This window comes from Acartia tonsa, chromosome 3, assembly GCF_053477335.1.
Source record: "Acartia tonsa isolate MP-2025a chromosome 3, ASM5347733v1, whole genome shotgun sequence".
Classification (NCBI taxonomy): domain Eukaryota; kingdom Metazoa; phylum Arthropoda; class Copepoda; order Calanoida; family Acartiidae; genus Acartia; species Acartia tonsa.
The window spans coordinates 33,780,008-33,802,832 of NC_137262.1; the positions used below are offsets into that span (position 1 = coordinate 33,780,008).

General features: G+C 31.3%; 1 protein-coding gene across 1 annotated transcript in view; it reads right to left on the bottom strand.

Annotated features, from left to right (window-relative positions):
- Positions 1–504: 504 nt before the first annotated feature.
- LOC145313981 (DBH-like monooxygenase protein 1) overlaps positions 505–22,825 on the bottom strand; it is a 127,162-nt gene continuing 104,841 nt past the window's right edge. Inside the window, exon 16 of the mRNA XM_080153651.1 lies at positions 505–916. Coding sequence (XP_080009777.1) covers positions 635–916 — 282 coding nt within the window. The 3' untranslated portion in view covers positions 505–634. The remainder of the gene's footprint in view (positions 917–22,825) is intronic.

Consider the following 22,825-nt stretch of genomic DNA (forward strand, 5'->3'; position numbering starts at 1 on the left):
ATTCTCTAATTTGTACATTTTCAAGCAATATGAAAGAAAGAATTAAGTAATTTATAGAGTAGTTTCCCGCATGCGCAACAAGCCCATAACATCAAACCCAATCATAAAAGAAAAGTAATAAAAGTTGAATACTCATTTAATAATGATTTTATGTATATAATAAAAATTTATTGATAATTACACTGTAGGGAACTTTCTTACAACATGTATAATAAAATTATCATAGGTGCAGGGTGTCCTTAGAAATTGTCTTTGTTAAAATATTTTTATTAAAAATTTTGTTAAAAAAGTAAACCTGTTACAAAAAAAATACCTTTTTACTATTAATCCACTTGGAATTATTAAGGCTAAAATTGTTATCAATAGATTGGTAAAAATGTTAGAGCAAATAGATTTCTAAAGGTATCATTTCTTTGACAATCCTGCTTAAAGAATAAAAGGTTTTTATTTTTAAAAAGATTTACACAGTTATCTATGTCTACTAATAATTAAAAATGTAAAAAATACAAAACATTCTTATAGAGTTTCTTAAAACTTTTAAAAAATATTATGTAACTTAAAAGTTTACTTTTTTTTCTTTGTTGGGACACCCTGTATATAAAAATGCATTCTACAATAATAATAATAACATTATTTAAATTATCACGTTTCTGAGTAAAGAATTTGCAATTAGCAACAACATAACGACTAGTTGGCAGTCTGAAGTAGCAAAAAATTTGGTTAAATTGGCAGCGGACGATCTTGATTCATCCGCTGTAGCTGCGTCGGCGTTATTACTGTCCGCCGACAACGGCTGGTTGAGGTGTCTCTGGAATGTTTCTAGGAATAGTTTGTCATCTTTGGCATAGGGGTTACAGGTTTCATCAATACTGTAGAAGGGGGCGGAGATCTTTGGTGAACTAAACTCCAGGCCATCCTGAAATAAGAAAAAAAATAATAAAAAGGAGTTGAAATAAATCCAATATTTTTAAGAACCAATATACTCAAAAAAAATTATTAATCACCAAAATGAAGCACTAATTAATTTATTATTTGACATTACTTAGATAGAAGTTGTTTTAATTACTGTGCAATAAATTTTAGTAAATTGCTAGCTTGTTATTCCTGCGCTATAGTCATAATAACCGTCATGTTGGTTGATAGGCAACACAAAGATAGAAAGAAATTATCAAAGATTGAAATTATTAGAGGAAAAATTTGGACACAACTAGTTCTAACAATATATTTACACAACCTTGATAACCAGTGTCTACTCCCTCCCTGATCAAATTCGTATATCTGTCTATCATTCTTGTATTTATCTTTGTGTAGTATGCTACAATATGCAAAATAATGTCCCTAATCACCCATGTACATTATCGTGTGCGTGTTTATTTACGTGCTTGCACGAATTCTGCGCGTTTTACGTGCGTGCATGCACGTAAAGGTTACAAATAGGTTCTTTGAGAGTAGAGGTATTTTTAGTAAAACAAGGATGACAACATCCACAAAAATTGAATCTCTAAAATATTAAGAAAGGTTAAACGAACAATATCACTTGTAGACTTAATTAGCAGAAATTATATTTTGTCTAAACAAAATTGAACATGAATTTGTGGCAAAATTGCTTAAATACAGGATAATGTAAAAGGACTTTCAGTTTTAAATGATGCTTCGCTTATAATATTGGAGTTGTGGTCTTAGGAATCATTATTCCAAATCAAAAGTTAAAAATCGCCATTAATAAATTAAATTTATATTTTTACATTTTATTTAATTTTCTATAAATATCTTTTAATCACCTTTTCCTTTTAAAGGGTTAAATTGTTCTAACTGAATGATTTTATGTAATGCAGCTACTCTATTACTAGGTTGTGGCTGTAGTGTACATCTCTAATTTGATAAGCAAATGAGCCAATCTATCATAGACTAAAAGTATTGCTTTTAATATTGGGTCACTACCATTTGGAAGCAGCAATTAAAGTACCTAAAGACTTAAAGCCAAGAAATAGGAGAACATGGTAAAAAAGTTTTGTGAGCTGATTGACAACTTAGATTACTATTACGCTCTGTTGAGATTGTTTATGCTGCGCTACTTATGGAGACATTGGACATGATCGTTCTTGTTGGTTAAATTGGTAGGACATGGGAATAACTAAATTTAGTCCCTAAACTCACTCATCTGTGATATGTATGTACAAATAAATACAAGGGGGTTCAAACCAGGGACAGGTAAAGATATTCTGGTAAAATAATTTTGTATCATTTCTAGTTGACAATAATGCTGTCATTAAAAGTTGTATTAATTGACTTGTTTTCAAAAATTGTTAAATCTTTTTATTAAGTAATCTTCTCTGTCAGTGGACTAGTATGGTTCTCTTATAGTTTTACATTAAAAATTTTTATTGCAAAGGGAAGTTTTCAATTTTTTGGGGGTAAATCGCCCCTAGAAAAAAAACCGCCCTTCCCTCGAGAGATCCTTAATGCCTATATGGACAATGGTCATAAAATTTAAATTGCTAAAAAATCTATCCCTAGTTCTTGGTTACTTGAAGAACGGAAACAGTTAAAGATTGTTAATTAAATCTATTAATATCTCAAATATAAAGCGTTAATATATGAAAAGTAAAATATGATCATACATCATTACCTAGTAATAGTGGCTTCGCCCCAAAAGGCGTCCCTCACTTTAATTTTAGTTTTAAACAAAAAAAAGAAATTGGAGAGAGGTCTTTTTTCTAATGGTAATTTCTCTTGGAAGGGTGGTGGTATCATAGTTTCAAAGAATCTTTTCAGGACCTATGAGAAGCTACACTGTAAAGAAGAACCAAAACGGTTCAGTGGTTAACAAGACATTTCGGTTACACAGACCGACACAGATCCTTTGACTTATATATAAGGATGAACATTAAATATGGACAAAATATTTTTTGTTTTCTTTTTGTTTGAAAATTTAGAAAAAGGTGAAAGAATTTAAATGAATGAATGCTGGAGAATTAATTTGAAAATCATCCAATTACAGGGTGGCCACAATGTACGGATGTACGGAAATGTACGGAAATGTACGGATTTTTAAAAAAGTGCTAAAAAAATGTACGGATTGTACGGATTTTTCATTTTGGTGTACGGAATTTCCGAGCATGGTGTTATAATTAGTGTATTATCTTTAAAATTTAAGTAAAATGTATCATTTTTTGGGATCATGAAAAGAAAACGAAGTTTCCGGTTTCTTCGTTTTTTTCACAGTAGCCTTTCCCCTATTTCTAGCCCCTGTGGGGGGCTCTAGCCATGCGGGGCATATTTTCTAACCCTGCGGGGCAATCATTGACATTTAATTAACCTAACCTAACCTAAAATAACCCTTCAAAAGCTGCTGTGAAAAAATACGATGAAACCGGCAACTTCGTTTTCTTTCCATGATCCATTTTTTGTTCTGTATCATTATAATATTTGTAAGTTACATTTAGATTTCACGGGAACCAGTTTGGACAAGAATGGTGTACCAGAAGTTGAATTATTCAAACTATTCAAGATTTGTCTTCAAAGTTTCTATTCAAGGGGGGGGGGGAAGTTCTGACACTTTTGCGTAAACAGTGATTATAGGCTTTGTCTTTGGAGTGAGAGGATAGGTTATTTGACAAAAAAAGTTTCCTTTTGGGATGTAGTTTTCCTATTTTAAAAAAAAATTTGGATTCGGCCTCCAGGTTCCGGTACTCCAGGCCTCCAGGTGGATTCTGGACAAGTAAAAAAAAATTTCAAGTAAGAACAAAACTTATTTAACAAAAGTAGCTTCTTTATAGATGGTATTAACTAATTTGAAAAAAAATTTGAAATCGGGCTCCAGGTTCAGGTACTGCAGGCCTCCAGGTGGATCCTGGACAGGTAAAAATTGAAAATTTTTACTTTAAAAGTTAGAACAAAACTTATTTAACAAAAGTAGCTTCTTTATAGATGGTATTGACTAATTTTTTTAAAAATTTAAAATCGGGCTCCAGGTTCAGGTGCCGCAGGCCTCCAGGTAGATCCTGGACAGGTAAAAATTGATTTTTTTTACTTTAAAAGTTAGAACAAAACTTATTTAACAAAAGTGGCTTCTTTATGGATGGTAGGAACTAATTTGAAGAAAATTTTGAAATCGGGCTCCAGGTCAAGGTACTGCTGGCCTCCAGATGGATCCTGGACAGGTAAAAACTGACATTTTTTTCTATTAAAGTTAGAACAAAACTTATTTAACAAAAGTTGATACTTTATGGATGGTATTAACTAATTTAAAGAAAATTTTGAAATTGGGCTCCAGGTTCAGGTACTGCAGGCATCCAGGTAGATCCTGGACGGGTAAAAATTGAAAATTTTTACTTTAAAAGTTAGAACAAAACTTATGAAACAAAAGTAGCTTCTTTATAGATGGTATTATCTAATTTAAAGAAAATTTTGAAATCGGGCTCCAGGTTCAGGTTCTGCAGGCCTCCAGGTAAATCCAGGACAGGTAAAAATTGAATTTTTTACTTTAAAAGTTAGAACAAAACTTATTTAACAAAAGTGGTTTCTTTATAGATGGTATTAACTAATTTGAAGAAAATTTTAAAATCGGGCTCCAGGTCAAGGTACTGGTAGGATCAAGGTAGGATCAAGGAACAGGTAAAAACGGAAATTATTTACTATTTAAGTTAGGAAAAAATTTATTTAACTAAAGTTGTTACTTTTTAGCTAGTATTACCTAATTTGAAGAAAAAGACGATATCAAGTTTTGTTCTAACTTTATTAGGAAAAATTTTCAGTTTTTATCTGACCTGGAGGCCTGCAGTACCTGAACCTGAAGCCCGATTTTAAAATTTTCTTCAAATTAGTTCCTACCATCCATAAAGTATCAACTTTTGTAAAATAAGTTTTGTTCTAACTTTTATACTAAAAAATTTCAATTTTTACCTGTCCAGGATCTACCTGGAGGCCTGTAGTACCTAAACCTGGAGCCCAACTTCAAAATTTGCTTTAAATTAGTTAATACCATCCATAAAGTATCAACTTTTGTTAAATAAGTTTTGTTCTAACTTTTAAAGTAAAAAAATTCAATTTTTACCTGTCCAGGATCCACCTGGAGGCCTGCAGTACCTGAACCTTGAGCCCAATTTCAAAATTTTCTTTAAATTAGTTAATACTATCTATGAAGTATCAACTTTTGGTTAATAAGTTTTGTTCTAACTCTAATAGAAAATTTTTTCAGTTTTTACCTGTCTGGGATCCACCTGGAGACCTGCAGTACCTGGACCTGGAGCCCTATTTCAAAATTTTCTTCAAATTAGTTAATACTATCTATAAAGAAGCTACTTTAGTTAAATAAGTTTTGTTCTAACTTTTTAAGTTCCTACCATCCATAAAGAAACAACTTTTGTTAAATAAGTTTTGTTCTGGAGGCCTGCAGTACCTGAACCTGGAGCCCGATTTCAAAATTTTCTTCAAATTAGTTAATACTATCTATAAAGAAGCTACTTTAGTTAAATAAGTTTTGTTCTAACTTTTTAAGTAAAAAATTTCAATTTTTACCTGTCTAGGATCTACCTGGAGGCCTGCAGTACCTGAACCTGGAGCCCAATTTCAAAATTTTCTTTAGATTAGTTAATACCATCCATAAAGTATCAACTTTTGTTAAATAAGTTTTGTTCTAACTTTAATAGAAAAATTGATCTTGATCAGTACCTAGTATGAAACCAATTTTACTAAATAATATATTTACTACATAGTAGAAAAATGTACGGAAATGTACGGAAATGTACGGAAAAATGTACGGATTTTTTTTTTAGCATGCACGGAAATGTACGGATTTTTTTTAAAAACCTTGTGGCCACCCTGCAATTATAACCAGTGATCTAAAGGGATAAGACAATGGCCACCAAATTGGTGCACATTCTCAAAAGTAATACACAAAATTACCCTTCTTTAAATTATAATTAGTGGTTGAAACGTTTGGACACTCAACTTAATCAACAAACGGATCATGGAAAGAAAACAAAGTCATTCCTAATTAGGACAGAAGTCACTGAAAATTGGTCTAAGGAAGGCTACTTATGTCCTTCATCTAACAAAATCTAACTTAAGGGAGGTGACTTATGTCCTTTGTCTGACAAATTCTTACATTAGGAAGGCTGCTTATGTCCTTCAAGTTGCAAAACTTAGCTTTTCTGTCCTTCACATAGCAAAACCTCACAAAACATAGCATTTCTGTCATTCACATAGCAAATTCTTGCAAAACATAGCATTTATGTCCTTCACATAGCAAATTCTTGCAAAACATAGCAAATTCTTGCAAAACATAGCATTTATGTCCTTCACATAGCAAATTCTTGCAAAACATAGCAAATTCTTGCAAAACATAGCATTTATGTCCTTCACATAGCAAATTCTTGCAAAACATAGCAAATTCTTGCAAAACATAGCAAATTCTTGCAAAACATAGCAAATTCTTGCAAAACATAGCAAATTCTTGCAAAACATAGCAAATTCTTGCAAAACATAGCATTTATGTCCTTCACATAGCAAATTCTTGCAAAACATAGCAAATTCTTGCAAAACTTAGCATTTATGTCCTTAACATAGCATTTTGGTCCTTCACATAGCAAAATCTCACAAAACATAGGTTTTTCTGACCTTTTTCTACCAGGAGATCAGAACTAACTCAGAACACACATAACAAGAGTTTTACATAATTTAACTCTGCATAAATTATGATAATTCATTATTATTACCCCTCCCCCCCCCCCCTATTTAAAATTTACCCCTGCATAAATTATGATAATTCTTTATTATTACCCCTCCCCCCCCCCTATTTAAAATTTACCCCTGCATAAATTATGATAATTTATGCTGAGTTAAATGTACTGTTTGAACTTCTATCTAACAGGATATGAGAACTTAATCAGAACACACATATCAAGAGTGTTTACATAGTACATTCAGATTAAAAATTATTCAATTGGCCCCTTTCCAGTCCATCATGTGACATGGGAAGGAGGTTGAGGAGCATTTTATGCAGCCTAAATTCCACTATGCTATGCCACTTTTCCTAAAAGGCGTCATAGCTGGCCTCTTTTGTGTCCATCATATGCCATGGGAGGTGGTGCCATGTAGGAAAAGTGGCATTGCATTCTTGGGAATTTAGACTGCATAAAATGCTCCTCAACCTCCTTCCCATGTCGTATGATGGACTGAAAAGGGGCCAGCTATGACGCCTTTTAGGCCCTAGAATGCAATGCCACTTTTTCTACATGGCACCAGTTCTCATATCCTGTTAGATAGAAGTTCAAACAGTACATTTAACTCAGCATAAATTATCATAATTTATGCAGGGGTAAATTTTAAATAGGGGGGGGGGGAAGGGGTAATAATAAAGAATTATCATAATTTATGCAGGGGTAAATTTTAAATAGGGGGGGGGGGGAGGGGTAATAATAATGAATTATCATAATTTATGCAGAGTTAAATTATGTAAAACTCTTGTTATGTGTGTTCTGATTTAGTTCTGATATCCTGGTAGAAAAAGGTCAGAAAAACCTATGTTTTGTGAGATTTTGCTATGTGAAGGACCAAAATGCTATGTTAAGGACATAAATGCTAAGTTTTGCAAGAATTTGCTATGTTTTGCAAGAATTTGCTATGTGAAGGACATAAATGCTATGTTTTGCAAGAATTTGCTATGTGAAGGACATAAATGCTATGTTTTGCAAGAATTTGCTATGTTTTGCAAGAATTTGCTATGTGAAGGACATAAATGCTATGTTTTGCAAGAATTTGCCATGTTTTGCAAGAATTTGCTATGTTTTGCAAGAATTTGCTATGTGAAGGACATAAATGCTATGTTTTGCAAGAATTTGCTATGTTTTGCAAGAATTTGCTATGTTTTGCAAGAATTTGCTATGTGAAGGACATAAATGCTATGTTTTGCAAGAATTTGCTATGTTTTGCAAGAATTTGCTATGTGAAGGACATAAATGCTATGTTTTGCAAGAATTTGCTATGTTTTGCAAGAATTTGCTATGTGAAGGACATAAATGCTATGTTTTGCAAGAATTTGCTATGATTTGCAAAAATTTGCTATGTTTTGCAAGAATTTGCTATGTGAAGGACATAAATGCTATTTTTTGCAAGAATTTGCTATGTGAAGGACAGATAAACTATTTTATGCAAGATTTTGCTATGTGAAGGACCAAAAAGCTAGGTTTTGTGTGGTGAAGGGAGGCTACTTATGTCCTTCATCTTGCAAAATCTTTGTTAAGGGAGACAAGTTATGCCCTTCATCTAACAAATTCTCACATAAGGGAAGCTACTTATGTCCTTCCTAGGAAGGTGACTTCTGTCCTAATTAAGGAATGACTTTGTTTTCTTTCCATGATCTCAACAAACCAATCAAAATTCCATAAGGGTGCCCAAAGTTTTTGTGTCAATGAATAAAAAAACGTTATTACAAAACTTTGGGTAGTAGTTTAAAAAACAGCCCAATGTCCCCTCTCTCTCTGAATTATAACTCAGACTGTTGTTAATTTATGAATTTCTGTTTATGTTAATTTATCGACACATATATTAACTTTCAAAACTGAAAACAAGGCTAGGATTCTTTAAATAATACAAAGACAATTATGTCCATAAAGAGAGCAGCAATACAATACGGCTAACTAATTAGATGAAAAAATATTAATACAGAAAAAAACTGTTATGTTATACATAAAGATACTAAACTTGTATTATTTTTGTGTAAGATTTTAAGAAATATAATTTTTATATTATTTGTATTTAACATGAAATAAATTGAGAAAAAAATCACTAAAAAATCTATATGATGTCTAAAACAAAAGATCTCACCGATCACTCAACCGATATGGTTATCCTTTACAGTAAAGCTTCCAGGGAAGGTTTATAACTATTGTGGGGTAGAGTGACTTTACCCTCCAATGATAAATCGCAACTATAAAAAATGACGTTCCATCCAGATAAAGTTTTCTCTAAAATTAAATCAAAGTGGAGGGTCTAATTCCATCGACTATTCCTAGAGGCCTCTAGAAGCCGTAATAACATTAAAATGCATGTTATTGCTAAACCGACTATAAATCCTTGAAGTTTATCTAAGTTAACCTCATCTTAATATCTGCCTGCTAAGGTTTGGAGAGATTGCGGTTTTAAATCAGGGATCTAAAGGGATAAGACAATGGCCAATAAATTGATTTACATCCCCAATGGTGGTACACTAAATTAACCCTTCTGTAGATTGCAATTAATGGTTCTAACGTTTGGACACTCAACTTCATAAACCAACCAATAAAATTTTTTTTCAAATCTCCAAAGTTATTAAGCAAACAAATAAGAAAATGTTACTATAAAACTTTGGGGACTTGAGTAATAAACATGCCAATATCCCCTCCCTCCCTGGTTTTAAATATATCTCTATATATCTACTACTAGGCTCCTAGCATCTAGGGGCTCTATATTCAAATGGATATAAAAGGCATAAAAAATAGCCTAAAATCAAACCCAGACTTAATTTTAAAAATCAAATAGCCTAAAACTATTTCAGGGCCTATAAGAAGCTTTACTTTAAAGGAGAACCATAACGGTTCAGTGGTTATCGAGATCCTTCGCTACAGACAATAAAAGCTTACTTCTTTATATAAAGAGAAATAAAGATACATAGAGAAATGAGTTATTGAATTGGAAAGGATAATATTATTGGATTTTGGTTTACTAAAGTTGAACAGTTAACAACTTACAACTAACTTGTTTAATAACAAGTGTTCATACTTTCCAACCAATATCTTAATATTATGAATTATCTTCGTAACTTCTGGACTAATAAGATTTTTATTTTTATCCCTTATTTAAAAATACAAAATAAGAATGGGGGGGGGGGGAGGGTAGTATTTCTCCTATATATAACCCCTGCAAGGAACCCTACCCCTGCGTGGCTACCCAGTACCCGATATAACCTTACCTAACCTGACCTTAAAACAATAAACAAACAAATGAAAAACTCTCCCCTCCCACTTTTCTCAGTTTATTTTAAAATAATGTGGGCGATGTTCTGTGCTTTATAGAGCACATTCATGTAAATTGCCAGTATTTTTTTTATTTCGGTTTAGAAATTTTTTTGTACGCTTTTATAAAGTTTTTTATTATTTAGAAAATGTATGAACACTTTGAAATGCCACAAGAGTGTGCAGAACTTTGTTAAATGGTTTAGAGAGATTAAAATCAATGGATTTATATTATGCCTTTATTATACCTTAATATAAACTATTATATGCATTAGGTAGAATTGTTTTGCATCTCATTTATAATTCATAGATTTTGATTTTGGCCCTATGAGAATGGGTAAGTAGCTTATTTTCAATTCTGGTTAAATTCAGGGAGGGAGAAACATTGGGCTGTGTATTACACTAGTCAACAAAGATTTATAATACAGTTTTCTTTGTTGTCTTAACAACTTTAGGGACTTAAAATAAATTTTGATTTAGAATTTAAATGATTCAACTACTGATTGTAATCTACAGATGGAGCAATTTTTTGTATCATCATTGGGAATGTGCATCAATTTATCGGTCATTGTCTATATTTCTCTGGGTTTAATTACATTTAAATTAAGCTATAATACATTTTTAAAAATCATGATAATGCCTAGTAGGAATCATTATACATTTTATGGCCAAAAAGTTACAAAGTTAGCAAAACTTAATAGTCAAGTCCTAAAGCATAATCCTATAATATAAAGAGAGAGGTAGGTTTCGGGTAAAATCCGTAAAAGTTATGTGTTATAAGTAAACAAGGATGGCAACATCCATAAAAGCGAAGCACTGAAACGGTAGGACAAACGGACATTAACACTTGTATAGTGTCAGAACTGAATAATCATAATATAACTGTATAAGAGTCAAAGCAAAATTGTGAGTAAATTTGTTGAAAAACTGCTTGATTCAGGATAATATTTATGGACATACTTACATTTTTAGGACTTGTTTATAGAGTTGCTTCGCTGATTACATTATACTTTGTTGTCCCAGGAATCAATATACCAAAAATCAGATCAATCGGATGATTAGATCACATAAAAATTTGTTGTTAAAAAAAGTTAAAAAATCAACATGTTTAAAATGGACGTACGGACATTTTGGTGATGATTATAGAGTTGCTATGCTTTCTAAATCGTACCTAACTATTAAAGGAATCACCATGCAAAATTTGAAATCGATAGGACAATTCTAACATGCCTAAATTAACGAAAAAAGCTATCCGTTACGGACGTACGGACGGACGGACCGACCCTAATTATAGAAAAGCTTCGCTTTTAAAAACAGTAGTAAAACGATAGAAATTTATAAAAAAAACTTATTTAAAAAAAATTGTCTTTAGTTCCTTTTAATAAGAAATACACATATTGAGTGAATATTATCTTTCTATTACTATTTTTAAGCTTTAAAACACACACCTTTACGGATTTTACCCGAAACCTACCTCTCCGTTAGTCTGAATGAAGTTAAGATGCTAGTCAGTATTGGTTATAATTTTCCGCAAATATTTTTAAATGTTTTGAGATGGTTTTAGGCCATTTTCTAATCCCCTCATCCCCTAGAGGCGAGGCATTTGGTATTGCAACATAGGGTAATTTTTTGTGTTTCTTGTATAATTTCTCTCCCCTATTCAATGTGTAAGTAATAAGACAAATATGAAACAACCCAGAAGAAACTTTTTATTTAAAATATATGGCAAATGTCTTAAATAATATAGACATAACAATCGTTTAAATATGACAGAATTGTGTCTATCAAAATATCAAAAACTTTCATATGGTTTAAATTGTAATTGTATTGGTCAAAAAAATGTGTGTGTGTGTATGTTTGAGTGTGTGTGTGTGTGTATGTTTATGTGTGTGTGTGTGATTGTCTACACTGATTATAATTGTTGTAAGAGAAATTAGAAATGTGTTCTAAATAATACAGTTTTTGTCGAGTGTCTTTATTTCAGCTATGTTCCGTCAATTCACTTTTAATGGATTTTTACAAGCAGGGATCTTAAGGGATAAGACACTGAAAAGTATGGTCACTGATAGTTTCTAACCAATCATGATATTGAAAAATCAGCAATTTAGTGTTTTTTAAAACTTTTGGTACCACTACCAGTTTAATTATTTGTATATTAATAAATTTAGCTCTAAATAGTCTAAACCTCATTAATCTTATTTACAACTAGTAGGGAAAATGCGAAAAAGAATGACTTTTTTTAGGCCCTTAGGCAATTTTGATATCACTTACACGCTTAAATTTCTCAGGCCTATGGCCGTTTCTTAGGTCTTTTCATGCATTGATTTTACATTACAGTAAACAAGTAACAAAAGCTGTAATTCAAATGTAATTCGAAAGAAAAGTAAAACTGAAGAATCAGCTTGAATGCCGGTAACATTAACTCAATTGTTTAATGCTTGAGCTGATCTAATTCGTGAAAACCTTTTAATACATTTTTACTCCGCAAAACCAAAGCAAGAAAAACAAAGTTGCCTACAGCTTACATTAATCTGATAAACAACTTTGATAAAAATATATTAAAAGAATTTTTGATAATTTTTAAATACAAAATAGTCTTTTCGCTCGTAAAATTCTACCTTCTGACAGCACAATAGAAACCCTCTGATTCTAGGCTATGCCCCTAAAGACATTTAAGCTAGGGTGGAGGGGGGAGTCACCCCTCACCTTCAATATTAGTTTTTAAAAAAAGGTTTGAGGGTTGCTTTTTCTGGGGGCAATTTTTCTTAGAAATTTGAGCGAACCCGCCCTTAAAATAGTCATAAACCTTCACAGAAACTACGTGAAGCTTCGCTGTAAATTAGAACCATTTCGGTCCCCTTGTCTTCGGTACTAACAAACACACACACAGACAGAATCATAGACATCCATTTACTTCTAAAAAAGGATATACATATGAAGTATATGTTGAAAATGATATAAAACACGCGACAAAAAGGAAAACCAATGTGAAATAAAAATTTACAAGCAACAATAGACAAATTAATTTAGAGTAAAGTGTACTATTCTTATACCTAATAATTGTGTAATAATCATTATTGTTACAAACTGTATTATCTTATTACATTATTATGTAGTCAAAAAAGTATATAGAATGTAAAACAAATTTAATGGTGAAAAATATTTTAGTAATCCCTCCCCTTTCGATGATATTTATTTTATGTTTATTGCTTTAATTTCCAGAAACTCGATAAGCTGAATAAAAATGGTCAAATTAGGGAGGGTAAGGGTGGGAACAATTTTAGCATTAGGTAAAAGAGGGTGACAATTTTGGGGGTCTAGGAAGCGAGGGTGGGAAAATTTAGGGCCAAGGAAGCGAGGGTGGGAATTTTGGAAAATTTATTCATTTTTTGATTGAGAAATTTTGGGAAATAAATCCATAAAATGTTGCAAAGGATCTCGCTAAGCCCTGAATTGAAATGGTTCTCCTATACAGTGAAGCTTCTTATAGGTCCCGGGAAGGTTCTTATCTATTTTGTGGGAGGGTACTTTCACCCTCCTAATGAAATTACCCTCCCATTGATTTTTCTTTTTAAAACCAAAACTGAAGTTGGGGGTGGGTCAGGTTTTCCCCCTCCCACTTTAAGTGCCCCTAAAGGCATCTGGGGGAGTGTCCAATAATCATATTTTAAAGAAATATCAGTTTTTAAGTATTCATATCCATTTGTGTGTGTGTGTGTGTGAAAGCTCTATTTAGAATGGGATACTTTATTATTGTTTTATAGTCCAGTTGTTTCCTTTTTTATTGGTAGCGTAGCAACTATATAATTTGCTTGGTCTTTTGTCACTTCAGTTTATTCAAAGGAGTATAAGGTATTTGATTGGCATTTTTAATCTATTCAACCACTGAACCGATTGATTTATCAATTTTAGAAGCTTTACTAAGCTTTAAATAAAGTTTAAGGTTATTTTCTTTTTACATTTAAGTCCTTCATATTTTTTTTCTGTCAATTCTCTCCCTTTTCTAATTCAAATCCTCTAGATACTAGGGGTGCATCCTCCATCCTCCATGACATCCAAAAATCAACTATTTTGCCTTATTGTGCGAGTAAAAAAAAGTTTCGCTTATAAATTATTTGTTTGACTTTGTCTAGATCTATAATAATAAGTATTTTTTTGGAAATTTGTGCTTCATGGCTTACCATTAATTGATCCTTGTGTATTTGTTAGATTATCATTACTCTTATCCTGTGAAATTTTATTTGTATCTTGCTTTAATTATGGCTTTAATTTCATTGGCAATTGCAGGAATGCAAGTATTTCGGTATATACTTCCTTTTATTGGAGAGTGAGGTAAGGTGGTGGACAGCGAAAAAGTGTCCTAACTTTTCCACCAACTATTGTATTCCTCATTATGGGTATTTTGTATGTCAATTAGTATTCTTTTTTATTAGCAAAGGTACTCTATAATTCAATATGTTGAAATTTTTTAGTGATGACTCTCTATACCAATAAGAATCCGGTATCTCATAAACTTGGTCCTTCGGTTTGTCGATGATATATGATTGTGTAAATAGGCTTTTTTTATGAAATGAATATCTATGCTCTATGACTCCTTCGCTTCGCTACAAATAGATGTTGTCATACTTCTTTCCTTATTAAGTGTATTATGTTTGCTATTATAGACTCATATGTCCCTTTACTTTTTTAAATTCCTAATCCCATATATCTATGTACGTATTTCGGTTTAATTACAAGTTATTTAACAGTTAATAAATTTTGTTGTTAATTCTATAATATCATTAAGTTGATTTTAAAACTTCTTGGGAAATCTTTTGTGTGAAGCTTATTTTGTTTTGCAATATAATTCTCACAGCTTCTCTATAACGTCCGTACGTCCAAAAGTCACATAAAATATAGCAATATCCAAAGTTCAAATAATAGTATCTTTCAAAATAATAAGACAGTTTATTTTCTATTGATGTTTAATATTATTTTAATAACATTACTCTAGATTTTTTAATGCTTGTTTGTCTGTTTTTCTGATTTATGGACCTTTACAATTGCTTTAATGGATGTTAAGTCATGTGACTATAGTCGCAATGCTATAATAAATACAGCAATAATTGCTATAATTTTGATTATACAGTGTGTTTTTTTTATGAGAACTTTTTTGAAAGCAATTTTACCCCACTTATAGTTATCAGAATTTAATGATTAATGGCTTATTTTCTTCGTTTTTAAATGCAATTAATAGAACACTAAGAAAATATTTCAGTTTTTATTTAAAAAGTACAGTAAAATCTAAAATTCAAAACTTAGGTGTCAACATCTAAAAATGGTTTTAGCGCATTTTTCTTATGCTCAAATATTCAACCTTTTGCAAGAATGGCTGCTAAACACTTCAAGTTAAGATATAGAGCTAAAAATGTATACAGATACTATTAGGGACATGTACTAGAACATATCAAAGTTTGAAGGTCATATCTCAACCAGAGAGGGAGTACTGGCCCCCCAAAGTCGACTATAGAAAATCCAATTTTTTTCTTTCAAAGGGTAGAAGATTTAGGCATAAGAAAAATGCACTAAAACCATTTTTAGATGTTGACACCTAAGTTTTGAATATTAGATTTTACTGTTCTTTTTAAATTAAAACTGAAATATTTTTTTGTTGTTCTATTAATTGCATTAAAAAACGAAGAAAATAAGCCATCAATCATTAAATTCTGATAACTATAAGTGGGGTAAAATTGCTTTCAAAAAAGTTCTCATAAAAAAACACACACTGTATGTCAATAACTACTTATTAAACGTGTACCAATTAACAAAAACTAAATTAAGTAAATTTAGCGGTCTTTTCTATATGAACAAACAAAAAAGGTATAAACAAGGATGACAACATCCATAAGTAGCGAATTGTTAAAATTGTGGATATATTAACGGTCAAAGGAATTTTAAGAGCAGTATTTAAGTGGTCATAAATTTAGAATGGATTTATTGCAAAAAAACAGGAAAAAATTGTTCTATTGGTTACTTATTGTCTGATATAGTGAATCTTAAAAAGCAACTGAGAAAATCACATTTCCCCCATAGTGTTAAAGACGGACGTTCATAATAGAATAGCGTCGCTACTAAAACTTTTTAATCTCCATGTGTTAGCTGACTTTCTCCCTACGGCTTCCAAGAATAATTTACCACAAGCCTACGTTTTCTGTGTGCAGATTTTGTGTGTATTTCTGTGTGTGTGTTTGTGTGCATTTGTGTTAATCTGTGTAATTGTTTGTTTGTCTGTTTTGGTTTTGGAACAAGGATATAGACTCAAGATAAAAAGGCAGAGACAAAATTATAACAAAAACTATAACATAAGAAGATAAATATAAAAAAATAGATTTGTTATCATGAAAACTTTTTAAAAATTAAACTATAGTGTCCTTTGATGTATACATATACATACAACCCCCAATATGGAACGTTTAGTAATGATTTCTAAATCCGAAGATACAGATCTTAGTTTCAAAGCACACAAACATCCTACTACTAGAGATATCCAATTACTGTATAGAACGATTGAAAATTATTGTCTAAAATAATTAAATTCTGTGACACGGACACTAGTAAAAGATTGGCTGAGCTACTTTAATCATGTTTTATTTTTCTTCTGCTTTTTATAATACCAATCCATAGCTCTGTATTTGTCCGAGAGCTAGCTTGCCACTCTGTTTTTGCATAGGTAAAAATTTAATTGGTTTCAATATATTTTCACAAAATTTCATTTCAATAAATTGGTCAAACTAGATAGATTTTAAGTTACAATTTATTTCGATACTAAAATGGAAAAAGAATACCCAGTTAAATCGGAAGAGTAAAAATAGAAATATAAAGATATCATATAGGTCCCGAAATGGTTTTTAGATTTAGATTTTGTGATGGTTTTAGACTATTTTCTTCCCTACCCCCGACTACCCTTTGAAATAGAGCTCCTAAACGCTAGTAATATATTAAGTAGTAAGTCCCCTAGAAAATGAAAAAAATTATAAATTGAAGAGCTTCAACGCATCTACAACTAATGTTGAAATAATCCCTGCAAATGACATCGTCATAAAAAATGATGATAGAAACCAAGGGCTCGGCAACTGCAGCTGGCTTCAGCAGCCAAACAGCAGCCACATATGCCACTAAGTCAGTATCAACAGCAAAGTTCAACAATATAGGAAAGTTGGTTTCACTCTAAACAACAGCTGTTGATAACCAACAGTCGCAGCCATTTTGCATAAGAATTCCTGCCGAACAAAACTAAAGATTAGCAGTTGCCGAGCCCTGGTGAAAATACAAATGAAAATTGTCATCATTTTAAAAAGAATCATCAAAGTGTTTGGAGATTTATGATAGTTTTATTGGCCTTCCTTCAAAACTGCAGAAAAAAACACAGCTTATATAAGTTACTAGAGTTTGCTCGATATAACTATCTCCCTATTGGCTAGTTTTCTATATGCATATTTATTTCTCAATAAATCTATTTTCCTCACCCGGCATTACTATTTAAAGAAAGTAAATATTTAATGATTTAAATGATTTTAAAAAGATTTTTTAAATTATATTTTTTCTTTACAATACCATCACCAAAGGGTTAATATGATTACTACAATTTTAGTTTAATATTTGAACACACAAAGTGTCGCCACAATCGAATTATTTTAAAACAGAGTTTTCTTAAATTTATTATATTATAAATTTAAATTTTCTTTTTCATAATTAGAAATTAAATACTTCAATATAATGTAAATAGCAACATGAAATGAAAAAAATGAATTTATTTTTAATAGAGTAAAATAATTGGTCTTATCGTTCTGGCCAATGGGATTTTATTATGGATTATTGGAGCACTATAAGTTTTAAACATATATTTCTTGGAAGACTTGAGCTCATTTATAGACATTTATTTCCTATATAGATCTGACATGGATCTTGATGCAATACAGCAGGCCGTTTTGTACATGTTAAAAATTAGAAGATTTCATTAAATAAAAGTAATCGCAAATATACTTAGTAAATAATGCGTTCGCAAGTTGTCATATTTTCATTATTAGAATAGCGATTAATGAATAATAAATGAATAAATTGATAGTGTTGAATCTACACTAAAAAATCAGCCGTCTACGAAAGAAGCCGAATAAAAAGTTTTTCTACATAAACGAAATGACCGTCAGATCTTTTCCGACATTGGATGATCATTATTATACAGAATCTTTACATGAAATTTCAACCATTTATCTTGAATAACAGCCGAAAAGTTTGTTCCTAAACCTAGCTGACAGACAGACGGGCATAAGATATTGTAGAGTAGCTTCTGTACAAATAAAAAAGAAAGACTGAGAAAAGGGAGAGAGAGAAAGTGACTAAAATAAAAAAGGTGTGTTATCAATTTCACAAATTACACAATTTAAACTTTTAGAATCGCAAATTTTTGCTTAATTCTCACCATTAAACTCAGGGATCTAAAGGGATAAGACAATAGCTGATAAATTGATGTACATTCCCAATGGTGATAAACCAAATTACCCCTTCTGTAGATTGAAATTTCTGGCTGAAACTTAAAAACACTACTTATTGAACTAGCCAATCAAAGCCCCCAAATTTGTCTAACCAAGGAATAAGAAAACGTTATCATAAAACTTTAGGGGTCAGTATAATAAACAGCCCATTGTCCCCTCTCTCTCTGATTAAACGCCTCCTATAATATTTTTGCTATAGTTTCATTTGGCACGTTTAAAAATTAGCGAATCTTGAAGTAGGGATTGCACACCTAGAAAGACTGACAATTACAAAAAGGATAAATCTAACAAAAATGATAAAAACAGCTTGATACATTAGAAAAAAAGAGTTAATTTTTGTCACAATCAAATGATAAATGTGGTTTTAAAATGGTAAATATAATGTTCATTATGTGAAGTTTTTATAAATGATAAAAAGTAGAAAATTATAGCATTAAATGAAGGGGAGATTTTATAGAGATAAAACAGCTTGATATAAATAAGGACTATCCAATTCAAAAGTAGGATAGCTTTATAAAATGCCAATAAAACGTACAAAACAACAAGTATTCCTTTCTATAATACAAAAATGTTTATTCCAGTATGTCTTCGAAACCGATTAATATCCGGTAGATAAGAACTGGTACTCAGCCACACTGAAAAATCTTTCATCGCATCGTATTATATCCAATTTCCGGCGTTATCCCCCCCCCCGACTACCGACGAACAACTATTTTAGGTTAGGTTAGGTTTTAGGCTAGGGAGCCGAGCGCTGCGGCTAGGCAGGCAAGGGGGCCGAGCGCTGCGGCTAGGCAGGCTAGGGAGCCGAGCGCTGCGGCCAGAGTTCATAGTTCGCTGTCGGGGGGGGGGGGGGGGGGGGTACTCAAATTTTCAATATTGAAAAAAAAATTTCTAAGAGGATAATACCAATTTCCTACGAATATAATAACTTAAATTTTATAATTTTACATTTTTATATCCGCGGAAAGCTGATTTTAAAACGATGCGAAAAATAACTATTCTGTATTACAACTAATGTTTGTGCTTGAAATAATTGCACTCAAATGAAAAGAAAAGATACACTTATGTTAAAAGACCTTCGTATTACAGGCAGTACAAACCAAACTGTTTTCTTGTAGTGTAGCCTCGCTAGTGTGTGTGATACAAATGATGAGAGACAGTTTCAATTAAAAAGAATTCTTCATTCCAAGAGATTTGTTTAAAAAGTCATTGATCTCTTACAGTTTTCTGTAAAATCTCGTGTTTAAAATTTTCTCATTTCTAGTTTTAACATGATGGTAACATTATAGGTAAAATATTCACCATACTTTTGGTGCTGAACACAGTAATAGTGTCTGACTGATTATGACGTAACAAAAAAAATTAGCCAATGAGAGGCCACTATAAATTTTACCATTGGTCAATAACGGCCTCTCATTGGCTATTTTTTTTGTTACGTCATAATCAGTCAGACACTATTACTGTGTTCTTTTGGTGCTACTCTACTTCTTACTTTGTCTGTAAGGCGTGATTTTCCCCGGCTTTAAATAAAGATATAATGGCTGATTTTGACCGAATGTACTCTACTATTACTTTTTATTTTGAATTATTCCGAAGATTTTCTATAATTGAAACTGATTATATCAAATATAAAGCCTAATATGACTTTAGAATTAGAAAATTTTATCCGGAAATATATCTGATTTAACCGCGATTATAAAAATCATATATGTATTGCATGAATACCTTTTATAAAGCTTTGTTTTATCAACTGTTACCAGCATATAATAAACATTCACCATAAAAAAATCTGTTATAATGAAAAATCTGATTTATTATAACAACGATTAAAATACATCAATTTCAAAAATATATATATTGTTGATAAGAATGTCGGCCTAAAAATCCAAATAAAATTAAGCAAATTAGCTTTGATAAAGACATGAAACTTAAATTTTTTCATCACTATTTAGAGTGTAATTTTATTATGAGAGCATGCTGTCATAAAATTTGGCTTTTTGTGTCCTTTTTGTCTGTTAATCTGTGTGTCTGTCTGTCTGTAAAATGTCATTAAGACATACAGTGCATAACACAATACATTCTGTCTGATACGTGATTTAAAAATAGAAACAGAGAAAGTTCTATGTCTCAGTTAATAAAATATACTTATATGAAAGTAACCGCTGAACCGATATGGTTCTCCTTTTCAGTGCAGTGTATCACAGGTCTAGAGAAGGTTTATACTAATTTTAGGAACAGTGCTACCACCTTTCCAAGAAAAATCGCTATAATCAAAAAATATAACAAGCGCCGCCTAGCGAAAGTTTAGATTTTTTTGGTAAACAGCTGATCTTAACATTTTAAAACATTTTACGTGCACCTAGAGGCCTCTAGGGGCATAGCCGCTAGTATATTATAAAGTATTGGGATGTTTTACTGTCTGTGTTTCATTAATATCTAGAAACGGTCGGACCTATTTCCATAGAAGATAAGACTTGTCTTGTAATAAAAGGGTAGGTTGTCTGTAAATCATATAATACATCTGCAACGACGTAATATGCATTTGTCCTTGTAGCTTATATGCTGTAAAAGTATAATGCATAAAAACCAGGGACAAAGGAGGGTTCATGTGTTCAAAACCTTTCGCCAGTCAAAATCAACAGTATATATTGCATTAGATATCATTTTCCAGTATGGGTACTAAATTAATATCTGTTGGATTATAACTGATTCTCAGCTATACTGAAAAATCATGTATAGCAAGTATTACAGACAATTTTCTATAAATATTAAAATAATATATCATAAGATTAATACCAATTTTGTTTTAATAGTTTTTATTTTAATATCCACGGAAAGCTGTCTCTAATACTATGCGATAAATAACTATTTTTAGAGGAAATTAATTACAAATTGTTATAATTCGATTGATTTTTTAATTTAAGGTAAAAAGTTTTCCTTCAGTTTACCTATGCTAGTCCCTGATAAAAACATAGATTATAAATTTCCGGCTGTAGTAAAATAAAAATTTTATTCTTTTTTTCATTCGTTGTCCATTTTTATGTCTCTCTGTTATTTATATCTATGTAATTTAGATTTTAATTCATTTAATATAAATTATGTTCTAATTTAATTAATAAAGATTTTTCATCGCCAGTGAGAGAGGGGACACTGGACTGCAGATTGTACATAATTGTAATAAGTGTTTTGTAAACACGCTCTCGTATTAGTTGGCTTAGAAACTTAGAGTACTTTTATTACATTTTGATTGGTTAGCACAAGTCAGTATTCAAACTTTTCAACCAAAAAGTATTATCTCCAAATGAGTCATTTGTTTATCCGCATGGGGGTTTTATATCTATTTCTCGTCCATAATTCCTTACTACATTCCTGTTTGTCATTTTTTATATTCCCGTGATTTATTTGGTTAGACAAATTTATTAAGTATTTGTGTATCAAACTTAAAGAGTATCTTCACTCAATTTTAATATTAAATTTAATAACCATAGTTCACGACTTTTAACAGAAAAGATGTCGCAAAAAAAAGTTTGCACATCTTTTTCGAAATATCCATGGAGGGTGGGAAACATTAATAATAAATTATTCTGCCCTCCAAAGTTCCAATAGCAGTCCCCATATTAATATTGATCATATTATACAAAGTAAGTGTGTACAGTACAAATATTTTCACTTAATATTTTAAACAAATTTGGGAGGTACATAAATTCATGGTCCATTGTCTTATCCCTTAAGATCCCTGCTAATAATATATGTCCACTAACTATCTATCTATGTTAAGACACGATCTTTGTCTTGAAACTTAACGAACCCTGTTGAGTTTTCTGATTTGTCTCTTTTAGAGTCTGTCACGTCTACAAGTATATCTTTATATTTGTAAATCCTTTTTTTCACATAGGCAAGGCATCGAGAGATGGTTTTTAAGGGATGAGTCAATGGAAAATATGTTATGGTAAAAATTTACTCATACTTAGATTAAAATTAGTGGTGAAATAGTTTAGACACTGCACTGTTAATTTGTACATTTACCCCCAAAGTTTCTAAGTTAGCGAATGAAAGAATGTGTTTTATGAAACTTTGTGTTACAGTCTAATGTCCAATATTTAAAGGGATCTAAAAGTATATATATAAGATAATGACTGATAAATTTATATAAAATTAACCCCTTCTGTAGATTACAATTAGTGGTTTAAACTTTTGGACACTTTGAATTAATAAATCAAAATCCAATAAGAGTCCCCAAAGTTGTTAAGCAAACGTAAAAAACTTTGGGGACTAGTGTACTTAGCTAATTGTCATTGT